Consider the following 14,297-nt stretch of genomic DNA (forward strand, 5'->3'; position numbering starts at 1 on the left):
GTCAAAGAAATAAATAGACTATGATTTCATTTAAAATGTAGACTAGACAACTTCAGATTTAGATTCCTTCTCATATCTTTATTATTCATTCATATATAAATATCATCATTTAAAAAAAGATTTAATTAAATATAAATATATATTGCATTAATGTTTTTAATCCATGTATCATTAAATAATAAAATTATGAATTAAGCATTATAATTTTTAATAATTATTCTTTATATTAAAAGGTTATTTTAAACTTATATCTATTTCTATGTCTTTCTATTTTGCTTTTTACTAAAAATAATCCATTTAAATTTAAAAAAAAGAAACTTGCTGTTAAATTAAACAAAGTCATTTGAATTTGTCAATAAATTTTGTGCAAAACAGATTTTAAAAAATAATAATAATGAAGCAAAATTGAAAAATGGAATTAAAAGAAAGCAATGTCGTGTGGGAGATTAAAAATTATTTATTATTCTCTTGATATTATCTATAGAGGGCTATTAAAAAAGAATTTACTCTTTTAAGTAAGAAAAGAGATTTAAAGTTTTATTGTTTATAGTAATAATACTTCTATTAATTCGATTAAAAAATTTATTATTAATTTAAAAATCTCTTTAGTTTTTGTTTATATGATAGTAAACATCCTATATAATTAAGTAAGCTTGTTTGTTTTTTCATGGGGAGAGTATTTTATGATGTTGAATAAAATCTAAAAACGTTTTATAAGATTTCCAACAAATTAATAGTTTATGATATTTATTTGAGAATAATTAATTATAATATATGTCATTAATAGATTGATTAATTTTGCTAGTTTGAAAAATAAAGAGGTAAATATCATTTTCAAAGTCATTAGTTTTATATTAAAGTCTAAAACTATAACCTTCACAAATAATTGAAAGTTATTTTTCACATTTATATAAAAGTATTCTAATTTTTAGTAAAATTTTTGTCTTTTACACCTTTTCAATCATCAAATTTCGCTAAGTTCTTGATTTAATTTTTTAAATGAATATTTAAAAAACCATTACATAATCAGATTTCTTAATTGTAAAAGCCATTGTGCTTCTTCTGCGCTAGCTTCTTTAACAATCAAACACAGCACTATTTATAATTATATTGATGATCTTCTACTCGCTTCATATTTTATATCAAATATGTCATTAACTCGAGGTAAATTTCTTAAGTATGAATATTATTTGTGTAATATTCTTTATAATTTATTCCTAATTGTAGTTTTTATTTCTTTATTTTTTAAGTCTTTGATTCTTTTTGTTATTATATTTATTAAATTAATATGATTAGATTGCTTCGTTTGCTTAGACGCATAATCAAAAAATATATCTTATTTTCTCTTCAACTCTCTATTATCTAGTTTTGTAAGTAAATGATATCCATAAATTTAGAAAAACTAAATGTATCCAACTGTATTAGAAAGCTAAGAATATTATTGTTGTATGTAAATATGTTACATAATCAAAGAAAAAATAAAATAAATAAATAATTAATTTTAAAAAATAAGTATTAACCATTTATAATAAATAATATATAAAAAGATATAGAAGGAAGTAAATTTTAAGATTAATTTGATTCTACTTCTCTCAAAATTTAATTATTCATCATATTTTTATAATTTGTTTTTGAAATTATCACTCGTTTTTTAATCAGGTGCCTTATCTAATTAATTAAAACCACAGAAAGAATAAATTAATTTATGTTTATAAAGGTTTAATAAAAAATTTACCACACTTAAATAACTAAATGAATTTTTTTCTTTATTGTCCCACAAATTTAATTTAACAATCTATCTCAAGAATCGCTTAAAAATAAAATTTATTCCAGAGTAAAATTTAATTAATTTATTTCTTTTTATAATTAAATATAAAAATATGTAATAAATAATTTAAAGAAAATAATTGCCTATGCATATTATGCTAAAAAAAACTTTTAGGATTGCTCAATAAATTAAATAATTAATAAATTATGAATAATTTAATAGTTTATATGTTCAAAAATACACTAATATGTTATGTTGATGTTAAACTTAGTTTTAGATTATTTTTACAATTTTTATTTTCTTTTTACCCTATAATTTTAAAACAATTTAATAAATTTTTATTGAATTAGAAATATTTTTAGCTAATTTAGATTAATTTCATATTTATCAATTATTGATTATTAAAAATTTAAAAGTATTTGATTAAAAATTTCAGTAAATTGAAAGCTAAAAAAAAATTTAAAATATTAATTTGTAAAAATATTTTTAAGAAAAAAATTCCTTTTTATAAATAATTTTAAATTAAAAATTAACTTATAATTTTTTTTTTTGATTTATTTAATAGCTTGATTAAACTCTAAATATCTTTCTTTGATATACTCACCTATTCTGAAATTTTTAATAAAAAATTATTTATTTTCTTTTTATACTTTGAAAATTAATTTTTATTATTGGCTAAATTTAAATTGGAAGAATTTATTTTTTTATTTTATTTTTTATTTTAAATATTTTAATTTTATTAAAATTGTTTTTTAATAATTAATAAAATTATTTATATTAATTGATTTTGTTAAATAATAGTTTGATTATTTTTTAAATAATATTTAGAAATATGCTCAAGTAGATAGAGACTTTGAAAAATAACCAAAAAAATCAATTTTGACCAGAGGTTTAATTATTAATTCAAAGCAATTTTGTTAAATTAATTTATTATGATTAATCAATTAAATATCTTTGTATTTTTTGATATATAAAATATTTATTATTCATTTTAGAAATCTTAAATAATAGAAATTAGAAATGGGAAAGAAGTTAACAGCATAGTAAAAGCTTTAAAAGCTTTAAGTAAGCTTAATATTATTTTGCTTAATATTTCAAGCATGCCTAAATAAATCAGAAATTTCATTTTTATCTTATAAAATATTTGATTAGGAAAAGAAAAAAAAGGATGCTGAAAGAAAAGAAATTTTGCTTGGCTTACAAAAAGGAGTCCAAGATTAAAAATAGATCATTGAAAAAATGACTTCTATAAAAGACATGGGCCTCTAAAATAAGATAGAAAAAAAACTTGAAAAAGAAAGAAAGCATAAAAAATCATTAGAGATGAAAAAGGAAACTGATGATTCTAAATTAAGTGAAGAAGAAGAAGTAGAAGGTAGTTATGCATTTTCAAATATAAAATTCATCATTAAAACTATGATTATTATAATGCTATTATTTTATTAAGCATTGTCTACTCACTTTTTAACTGATCATTATAAAATTGATTAGATTTTGAACCTGATGTTGAGAAAAAGTAGAAAGTAGAAGAGGATGATGCTTAAAATAAGTAAAAGTAAGCATAGTAGCCCTCAGTAAATATATTTGCTTAAGCAGAATATATAAATCCAAACAAAGATGAAGAAGAAGAAGAAAGATTATAAAAAGAATATGAATAAAAATTATAAAAGTAAAGGGAAATAGCTAATTCATAGATTTAGTTGGAAAACCAAGTTAAAAAACTTATTCCTGATCTCAATTTTGATACTTTTGATGGAGCAAAAACCTCAAAGAGAGTTTTAGAAGATCTTAGCACTACTGATGAAATGCGTAAAGAAAAGCAAAGGTTAGAAGAAGAATATTACAAAGTAAATAGCATTTTTACTTATTTTAGTAAATTTCATTTTAAAATCTACTTTTTATTCAAAAGTAGAATAAACTTTCCATTAAACTACCACAAAGTATTTTATGATTATTTAAGAAATGCCTTTGAATAAAGCAAAACAAAATAATCCAACTAATTTTATCATTTAAAAGAAGAAATTTTAAACTTAAATTGATTTTATAATTTAAATAATATTGAATGTAAATACATTTTTAGCATAATTTAACTTCATAAAAATTTGCAAATTCAATAAAAAGGATTAAAAAATTCTGTTTTTGGAATTGCATTTGCATTTAAAGAAAATCAAATTTAGTTAGATAATTTTAGCATTTAAAAATAATAACTTAAATGATCTTTGATATTTACAATAAAATTTGTCAAGATAATTTTTGATATTTATTATGAATTGACATATTTTTTCTTTTGAAAATCTTTTTATATGATTTTTATTATTAAATTAGGAACCTGAATATGATGATTTTATTGAAGACGAATTATTAAAGCCTATATTGTAAGGTCAAAAAAAAGTATTTAATACAATAAACAGAAGCGATGAATAAGACAAAGCAAGAAAAAAATTACCTATTTTCATGAGAGAAGCAGATATTTTAGATGCAGTAGAAAATAATTTAATTACTATCTTATGTGGTGAAACTGGAAGTGGTAAGAGTACATAAACTGTTTAGTTCCTTTATGAAGCAGGATATACTAATAAAGCAGGACCTAATCCTGGTATGATTGGTATTACTTAACCAAGAAGAATTGCAGCCATAGCTTTAGCTAAAAGAGTTTCAGATGAAATGAATATGACATTAGGTAAAGAGATCGTCTATCAAGTAAGACACGAACACTCTACTTTTAATGAGGATTCTGCAATCAAAGTAATGCATTTTTTTATCTTTTTAGAATATTTAAAATTTTTACTATAAAATTAGTTTATGACAGATGGTATATTAATGAATGAAATGTGTAGTGACTTTTTATTATCTAAGTACTCTGTAATTATGATTGATGAAGCTCACGAACGTAAAATTAATACTGATTTATTATTGGGATTACTATCTCGTCTTGTCAATATCAGAGCTAGACTTGCTCTAGAAGAAAGAAAGAATGCTCCTTAAGATTAAACTAAATTTAAATATTATCCTTTAAGAGTGATTATTATGTCAGCTACTTTACGTGTTGAAGATTTCACTTAAAATAAATACTTGTTGCCAAAGAAAATTAATGTAATAAACGTAGAAGCAAGATAATTCCCTGTAAATACTTATTTTTCTAAAAGAACCCCTAATGATTATCTATAAGCTGCGGTAAAAAAGTGTTGTTAAATTCATTCCGAATTACCTCCTGGTGATGTTTTAGTTTTCTTGACTGGTGAAAGAGAAATTAAAGAATTTTGTATTACTCTAGAACAACAATTGAACAAGAAAAAGAGGGAAATAGATCTGGGTAAACACGAATAAAAGGAATACACTGAAAAAGATTTCTTGCTTGATGATTCAGATGATGAAGATGGAAAAGAAAAAATGGATGAAGAACAAGATGAATAAGATGAAGTTTAAAAGAAGTTAGATGAGTTAGAAAATTAAGAATCTAAAAATTAAAATTCTATTTTTAGTTAAAAAAAGAAGTTACGTTTTGAAGAGGATTAGGATCATGAAAATTAAGAATTTTTAAAAGCAGCAGATGAAGAAGAAGAAAAAAACAGAGGAATTATTTAACACAATCCCATGGAATCTGAAAATTTAAAAGCTTAAAAGAAAACTTTTCTTCATTTTAAAATCCTTCCTTTGTTCTCAAAATTACCACTTTAAGAACAAGAAAAGATTTTTAAAAATAAGAGTCCTAATACTCGTCTTATTATAGCATCAACAAATGTTGCTGAAACATCTCTTACTATTCCAAATATTAAGTACGTAGTTGACTGTGGTAGAGAAAAGAAAAAAATTTACTCAACAAAAGCATCCATTTCAAAGCATGTAATTAAGTGGATTTCTCAAGCATCTTGTGATTAAAGATAAGGTAGAGCTGGTAGAACTGGTCCTGGTTATTGTTATAGACTATTTGCACCATCTGTTTATGCAAATATTTTTGAAAAGTTTTCTGATCCTGAAATACTTAGTATGCCATTAGAAAGTGTTATTTTACATCTCAAAGCCATTGGCATTTAAGATGTTATTAAATTCCCTTATCCTACTCCTCCAAGCCTCTTGAATATGAAGAGAGCTTTATAAAATCTTGTAAAAATAAAAGCTCTCAGAGATAAAAATATGGACGTCGACCAAGAAATCGAAGAAACTAACATAAATGTAAAGCTTGCTTTCTAACAAAAAACAATTTATTTATTTTTTTTAAAATTATTGATTTTTTAAAAAATTTTTATCCATTGAAATTTTAGGAAGATGACAGAATTGATAAAAGTGAAATCACTGAGTTAGGAAAAATTTTAGCATTCTTACCTATAAATCCAAGGTTTTCAAAAATGCTTCTTTAAGGCAGAGCAGGAGGTGTAACTACATATGCACTCATTTTAGTAACTGCTTTGACCATTGAAGAACTGTTTTGCAGAGGAGATTTCAGAATTGAAGAGAATCCTGCTGACAAATTAAAAGATGATTATTTAAAAGAAAATGATGAGTTGTATGCAAGTGATGAAGATTCAAAAATGAATGCTAAAGATATTTTAAAATAGAAGCTGAACATGATTTAAGAGCAAAAAGAGTTAAAGAAAAAGTTGGTTGAAAAACGTAGAGAAGAAATTGCCAGATTCAAAGAGTACTTCGAAAAGTTTATGATAGGAAAAAGTGACCTTTTCATTCACATGAACATAATTGGTGAATTTATTGAAAAAATATACAAGGATAACCCTTCAACTAGCAAGATTGAAGATTACATATATGAATATGCTAAAGAACGTCATTTACATCCTAAAGGAATGAAAGAAGTTTATTATAATCTCAATCAAATATCAGATATTTTAGAGAGCATTATTGATGACCCTGAAGAAAAAAAATAAATTTCTTAGGGTTTCTAACCTTATGTTAAGCCTAATGCCACTCAACAAAAACTATTATAAGAGATAGTCATAAGTTGCTTTATTGATTAATGTGCAAGAAAAGTCTTTTATTTGGATGAAGAAAATCGTAAAAAAGTAGCATATGAATGTTTGGAGACAACAGAAAGAGTGTTTATAAATTCTACATCATTTTTGATAAAAAATTAGCCAGATTTTATCGTATATACTGACATCATGGAAACCAAAAAGTATATAAATGTTTAATATTATTTAGAAACTCCGTATTATTACTATTCAATTCAAAAAGATTATGTACAACTAAGCTAAATATAAAAGAAAAATTCTTTTTAAAAAATCGGATATTTCTATTCAATAAATTAAATGCTTTTAAACATTAATTTTTGCTATTAAAATATTACAATGATATAATTTTAAATAATTTTTAAAAAGCAGTTTATTTAGTTTATATAAAATATTTTTTTACTTTTAAGAAATATTTTTAAGAGCTTGTTTTAAATTAAATAAAAAATCATCTATTAAATCATAAATTATATCTATTAAATATTTTAAAATGTAGGAAATATATGAACAATATTACAATAGTTGAAGATGTATCTTTGCTTTATAAATACGATTATAGAACTACAAATAGAAAATTGTAATATGTATATGAGCCTAAGCCATTTTATTCTAAGAAAAAAAATCAATTGGTTATTTTAGGTAAATCAACTTTTGGCAAAAGAAAATGGGATCTTCCTACATTTGAGGTAAATAGCAAATAAATTTGTATTTTTGATAATATATTATGAATGAATGCGTGAAAGAAAAAAAAATTTTTTTTGGAAGACTTTATTTATTAAAAATGATGTTAATGAAACATGAAAATAGATTATGTTATTTTCAAATTAAGATAACTATTATTGAATCTCTTAAAATGGTATTAGCCAACAAAAAAGTTTTTTTCAGAAATTTTAATAAAAATAATGAGTGGTTTTAATAATTTAATTTCCTTTTCTTATGGTTGCATCAAAATTAATTATTATTATATTTTACATTTATTTTTTACTTTCATCATTATTTAATAGAATTCGTTGATTTATTACGACACCAGTTTAAAAAAAAAGTAAACTGAACGAATTTCTTCGGAAAGATTTTTTATAAATACAATAAAATAAATCTGCATACATTTATATATTGATAAATGCTACTCATATCAACAACACTTCTCCTTTTATATTTTCCAATAAATTATAAAACTTGCTAATGCACAATAAAATTACAATAAATCTATCTATTTTTTTGTAGAAAAAGTCTTTTTACATTAAAGCTTTCTTTAGGAAAAATTACGTTTTTTTTTTATTTTTTGACCATTATCGCACATAATCTTTGAAAAAACAGATCAAAAAGTGAATAAAAAAAAACAAATATTAAACAATGTATTTAGTATTTAATTCATTTTAAATCTAGTTTACTCTTTAAAATAATATCTTTAAGAATTTATGAGTAAATTAAGAAAGATCCAAAAAGATTTTATTTTCTCTTATTAGAGTTTATAACTTACTCAAAGATAACTCTTAATTAATTGTTTTTTATGTGTAAATTAAATTTAAATTAGACAACATTTTAAGAAGAAAGTATTGAAAAATACTGTTGGTTTGCTAGATGTTTGCTTGAAGGTTAGGTCTTAGATTTCTTCAAAGCATGCAAGAGCCTCTATTAATTTGATCCTCAGATAATAAAATCATCTAATTTATAACCTAAAGTTTAAGCAATCGTTAATAAGCTTAAAAACAATCAAATTGATAATTCTCAAAAGCTAGTTAAAAAGTGGGAGTCAGATAAATCGTAAAATCTTTAATTAAATTTATTATTTTGTGATATTATTGTAATTTATAATAAAATAGTTTCTTACTTCCTGAAGTTGCTTTGTGGATAAAAGATTAATATAAAGCTAATATATAGAAGAAATGGCCTCCTACTTCTTGAAATAAGATTTTTTCATGTATATATTAATAAATGAAAACTAATTTTTCTAAACATTGTAATCTAACAAGATTAACTACTATTCGTTATAATTCAAATTCATGTTTATAAATTGTGATTGATTTATTGATTATCAAATCGGCATTAAAATTCATTCCTATTTTTATCCTTTTTTAATTCATTTTGTGGAGACGAACATATTTAAATATCTTAAAAGAATAAGTATATCTTATTGTAAATTTAATTAATAATGATGATATTTGCAGCTTAATATGCGATTTTTAAATATTTATGTAGCTATAATGAGTACTTTAACTTTACCGATAAATTTCTGAATAGAAACTTAAAAATTAAATAAGAAATAGTTCATTTTTTGGCTTCTTTGAAATTGAAAGAATTACAATAAATTAATAATTGCTGTTTTTCATAATGCTAAAGGTACTACACTAAATTAAAAAATGACATATGATGATGCAATTTATTTAAATTAATATTTTTACAGTTAAAAAAATAATTAGATATTATTTTTCTTCTTTAAATTTTAAAGAAAATGTTAAAATATCAAAAAAATATGAATTCAAAAATAATTTTGATTGTAAGAGTTAATATATTTCTAAAGTTTTAAATGAATGAATTTTATTTACAGTAAATTGTTAAAGAAATAAATATATATTAATGAGTGAGAACTTTCTTTTGTGCCATTTAGGATTTTACGTAATATTAAAAAAATCTTTATGAATATTTAATGAAATTGACTATTTCTTTTATAATTTAATTCCTAAATATAAATGAGTGAGCATATATTAATTTTTTTAAATTTTTAATAGGATATCAATTATTATTGATTAAATAGAGCAACAAACAATAGTAACTATAAAAAAAATACAGTACCTTGAAATTTTATGTGTGTAGTTACTTATTTGAGGGTAAATATGATGTGATCAAATTGAAGAATTTATTTATTTTTAGTTTAATTTTTTTTCAAAGACTCAATTAGACTAATAAACGAATTTAGTGGATGCCAGTATATTTGTTAAATTTAATATGCAAATCTAGTTGTTTACAAAACTTTCTATTGCGCATCACTGATATTAATGTGATAAATTCAAGTACAAATAAAGCTAAGATTTCATCTTATTATATTTGATTTTTATTAAATCAATTTCTAATAATACGAAAAAATATCTCAGATAAAAAATAAGGTGAAGAACTATAATTAATATATTTTCATCACTCCTATATGAGCAAACTCTAATTTGTATTAATTGCTGCACTTCTTCTTGTTGCAGTCTCTGCTAAAACCGCTTAGGAATGGAAGACACGTAACATTTATCAAATCATCACTGATAGGTAATAAACTTTTATACTTTTTTTATTTTGCGCACAAAAAAACGCCTTAATCATCTGTCTATCTGGATTACCATTCGCACTATGCTAGATAAATTCAGACTCCTAAACTGCAAAATATTCATGAGATACAGGATAAAACGAGATGATTATCGCTAATACAATAAAATTATTATAACATTTATCTCAATAATTTTATTTGAATATGTAGATTCGCTCTTGGTGATGGATCTAAGCCATACTGTGATTTAAATAAATAACCCTACTATTGTGGTGGTAACTTCAAGGGTATTGAGAACAATCTTGACTACATTCAAGGTAAATTTTTAATATCTTATTTCGTTAGGGGTATTTAATAAATAATACCTTGCTGCTATTTGATTTAAATTGAGAGATTAATAGGGAAATGTTATTTGGTAAATTAACAAATTAATTTGTATATGCTGTCTCTAATATCTATCTAGCTACGGCTATATGACTCCAATTAATGATTTATATTCAATATTTGTTTCCTTAACATTTATTTTTAATTAATTGGTCTTAATTTATATATAGGTATGGGTTTCAATGCTATTTGGATCTCTCCTGTTCCTGATAACTACCCCAACTAATTCCATGGTTATGCTGCCAAGAACATGACTGAAATAAACAGCCATTTTGGTGGTGCTGATGGTCTTAAATCTCTTATTGATGCATGCCACAAGAGAGGTAATCAGATATTCTTTTATCTAATAAATAAATATGGCCATTAAAATAGTCAAAAAACAAAAACTTACTTTGCTTAAAATATTTTTAATAGCAGAAAAAACTTAAAAATGTTTTTTCTCTTGCAATTACAATTGAAGAATTAATATTTTTTCTTAAATGAAAGAGTAATCTTTTTGTACTAAGTTTCTTTCGTCATTATGTTGGCAATTACAATTTAAAATAAATTAGTTCTATGAGTTGGCATAATTGAAAAATCTTCATATTATCAATAAAAAATAGATAAATTCATGAAAATTTTTCTTAAAGATAAAATCCAATCTAATTTAATGAAAGTTTTTTTCGATAATCAACATACAATTATACTAACAAATAAACTTTTTTTTCTAGAGGAAGACAAATTAAAAATGAAAAAAATTAAATATCTATCAGATTAATTTATCAATTTCTTAAGCAAAAAATAAATTTAAAAAAAAAGAATATATTTGAATCATTTTATTTTTCATTTTAATCAAAATTAATATTTTTTATTTTATCAAAAATAATCATTTATTAGTTTTTTAATATTATCATTAATTATTTTAATAATTAGATATCTGGGTTATGATTGATGTTGTTGCTAACCACATGGGTAACACCGATTAAAACTACTCTGAAAATATTCCCTTCAACTCTCCTGATCACTATCACTCTTACTGTATTATTTCTGATTCAGATTTCGCAACTAAGAATATGTACAACATTCAACACTGCAGACTTGCTGGGCTTGCCGACCTTAACTAAGAAAATTCTTATGTTAGCAACTATCTTGTTAACTGGATTAAGGATCTTGTTTAAACCTACAACGTTGATGGTATTAGAATAGGTAACATTTTTTAAATTACATACTTTAAATAAAAATAGTACTTTTATTGGAAGATTGAATTGTTAAAGAAATGAAAACTATATTTAACTAATCAATTAATAACATGGTAGAATATAAAAAAAAAGAATTATTGCATTATACAATTAAATATATGCTTGAATATCAGATTTATTATCTTAATTATCTATCATTATATATTAATTTTTTGAGTTTTTTTAATAAATTAATTCAAGATAAAAAGTTAAAAATAGAAAAGATAATTTGAGATAAATAATTTAATGGCAATCTTCTATCAAAATTAATAAAAAAAATAGTTTGAAAGAGTTAAAATTAAAAGTCAGATTAATTTTATCTATTCAAGTAAGCAAATTATTGTAAAGAGAAACAAATAATTACTTACAACTTAATTTTTTTAATTTTTAATAATTTAATATTTAGTAACTCAAATAATTAATTATAAATTACTCTAAACATAACAATCTTCCAATATAAACTAAATATAAATAAACTTGAAAAATTACTACTGATAATTTATTCAGTTATTTATTCGAAATTTATAATCTTGTTTGTACAAATAAATATTTATAAATTAATATTTATATAAATAGACACTGTCCCTGAAGTACACCCTGACTTCTGGAAATAATATACTACCTCTGCTGGTGTTTTTGCTACTGGTGAAGTTTTTGATGGTGATTTTGGATATGTTGCCAGCTACATTCCCTCTGTTGGCTCAGTCTTGAACTATCCTTGGTACTTTAACATGAGAGATATCTTCGTTAACCAAAAGGATATGTGGGGAGTTAGAACCTATTACTAAAATTGGGCTAATTAACACGCTGATCTTTCTATCCTTACTCCTTTCGTTGATAATCACGATAATCCTCGTTTCTTATCTGATCAAGTCTTCAATAATGGTAAAGACAGAAACACTCGTATTCAACTCTTAAAGGGATACACAACTTTCACTCTTACATCTATTGGTATTCCTATTCTTTACTACGGTACTGAATAATACTTCTCTGGTAATACTGATCCTTATGACCGTGAACCTTTGTGGAACAGCTTAAACACTAACTCTGATATGTAATATTTTAAGTTCAATTTAAATTAGTTTATTTATTTTTTTTTTTATATTTAATGAGGTACAAATATGTCCAATCTATTTTATATGCTAAGAACATCACTAATGCTGGATTATAAGGATAAACTGAAGCTTATTGTGACCAAGATTTATATGCTTTCTTCAGAGGTAAATTGTTCGTTGGTGTCACTTCTAAGTTTAATTAAGTTACAAGACAAATTGTTACTCATCCCTTCTCAAATGGTGAAGTTATTTGCAATATTTTCTATCCTACTTAAGATTGCCTTACAATTACTAATAACTCCTTCAACCTTGTTCTTATTGGTGGTGAAGCTAAGATCTTTGTTCCTAAATCTCTCCTCTAAAAATCAAGTTAATTTTTGAGATCTGCTTCTAGTTGAAATACTTATTTAAAAAAGCTATCTATTAAAAATTATAATTAAAAAGGTAATAAAAAACCTTCTTTTTTATATAATAAATAATAAAAATAAAAGTATCAAAATAATTCCTACTTATTCAGAATAAAGTATTATTCTATATATATATATTCTACTATTTTATTTGAATAAATAAAATGAAAATATTATTTTTTAACAAATTTAAAATTAAAAAAAATTTTCTTTAATAGAATACAAATTTTGATTGTATAATATCTTTATTTAAATTTTTATGTATTTTTTTAATTAATTTATGTAAAATGGATTTCACTTTTCAAAATAAAGGTTTAACAATCAAATTACTAAGAAGAGAGTTAAATACTGTTTAACTTAATTAAAATTACTTTTAAATTCATAAAAATTACAAAGACATCAAAGAACTTCTTCCTAATTTTAAAAATAAAGTATTATTATTTTAAGTGTATATTTACTTCTAATTTCTTTCAACAAAAAAATAAAAATATCATTTTTATCTTCACTCCAGTAAATTTAAGTTATTATAAATACCATTAAGATAAAAAGTTATAATCTTACAATATATACTAATTTTAAATTTTAAATGCAATTCCTTAATTAATTAGATTAAACTAAATAATATTTTCAAATTAAAGGATTCAATAATCAAATTACTAAGCAAGCTAAATTGTAATTAATTTAATTAAAATTACTTTTAAATTAATAAAAAAATAAAAGAAATAAAGAAAAACTTTTTACTTTTTATAATAAAGTATTCTTTTTTTGTAGATTTTCTACTATTTTATTTGAATATATAGATGAAAATTTTATTTTTCGTTCATTTTTTCAAATTTTAATTTTTAAAAAACATTTTTTAACACATAATAAGTAATTATTTTTTTATTTAATTTAATTAATAAAGATGTTATTTTAAGTGAGTTATGATCAAATAATATCTTAATTTAAATTACTTAGGTAATATTTTGAATTTACTAAACTAAGAATGTAAATAGGATATGAAAGAGTTTTGAACAATAAATTATTAACAATAAGTCAAACATTACTTTTAAATTTAAAAATACTTGTAAAGATAATATAATTTTAAATTATTAATCTTCATTTTTATTCTAATAATTAAAAAATAAACTAAAGACCAAATATTATTGAACATAATCTTATTGGAAATTGCATGAATTCTAAATTAAAAATATAAATTAACAAGGAAAATAACTAGTTAGAAATCATTATTACACTTTTGTGTTAGTTTTTATGT

At 22.1% G+C, this 14,297-nt stretch overlaps 2 protein-coding genes across 2 annotated transcripts; both read left to right on the plus strand. All coding sequences in view use genetic code 6, as the record gives it.

The window, feature by feature from the left end:
* Positions 1–2,788: 2,788 nt before the first annotated feature.
* Positions 2,789–8,634, plus strand: TTHERM_00411600 (DEAD/DEAH-box helicase; the record flags this gene model as incomplete). Its single annotated transcript, XM_001020854.2, has 9 exons — positions 2,789–2,833; positions 2,921–3,143; positions 3,260–3,615; positions 4,094–4,513; positions 4,568–5,941; positions 6,031–6,896; positions 7,226–7,415; positions 8,264–8,493; positions 8,553–8,634. The coding sequence occupies 9 exons, from the start codon at positions 2,789–2,791 to the stop codon at positions 8,632–8,634; spliced, it is 3,786 nt and encodes a 1,261-aa protein (XP_001020854.2).
* Positions 8,635–9,784: 1,150 nt separating this feature from the next.
* TTHERM_00411610 (alpha amylase domain protein) lies at positions 9,785–13,033 on the plus strand (the record flags this gene model as incomplete). The annotated part of the gene is made up of 6 exons (XM_001020855.3): positions 9,785–9,981; positions 10,190–10,296; positions 10,534–10,686; positions 11,276–11,548; positions 12,157–12,634; positions 12,694–13,033. The coding sequence occupies exons 1-6, from the start codon at positions 9,872–9,874 to the stop codon at positions 13,031–13,033; spliced, it is 1,461 nt and encodes a 486-aa protein (XP_001020855.1). The 5' UTR covers positions 9,785–9,871.
* Between the last annotated feature and the right edge of the window lie 1,264 nt (positions 13,034–14,297).

This window comes from Tetrahymena thermophila (genome assembly GCF_000189635.1).
Source record: "Tetrahymena thermophila SB210 genomic scaffold scf_8254555, whole genome shotgun sequence".
Classification (NCBI taxonomy): domain Eukaryota; phylum Ciliophora; class Oligohymenophorea; order Hymenostomatida; family Tetrahymenidae; genus Tetrahymena; species Tetrahymena thermophila.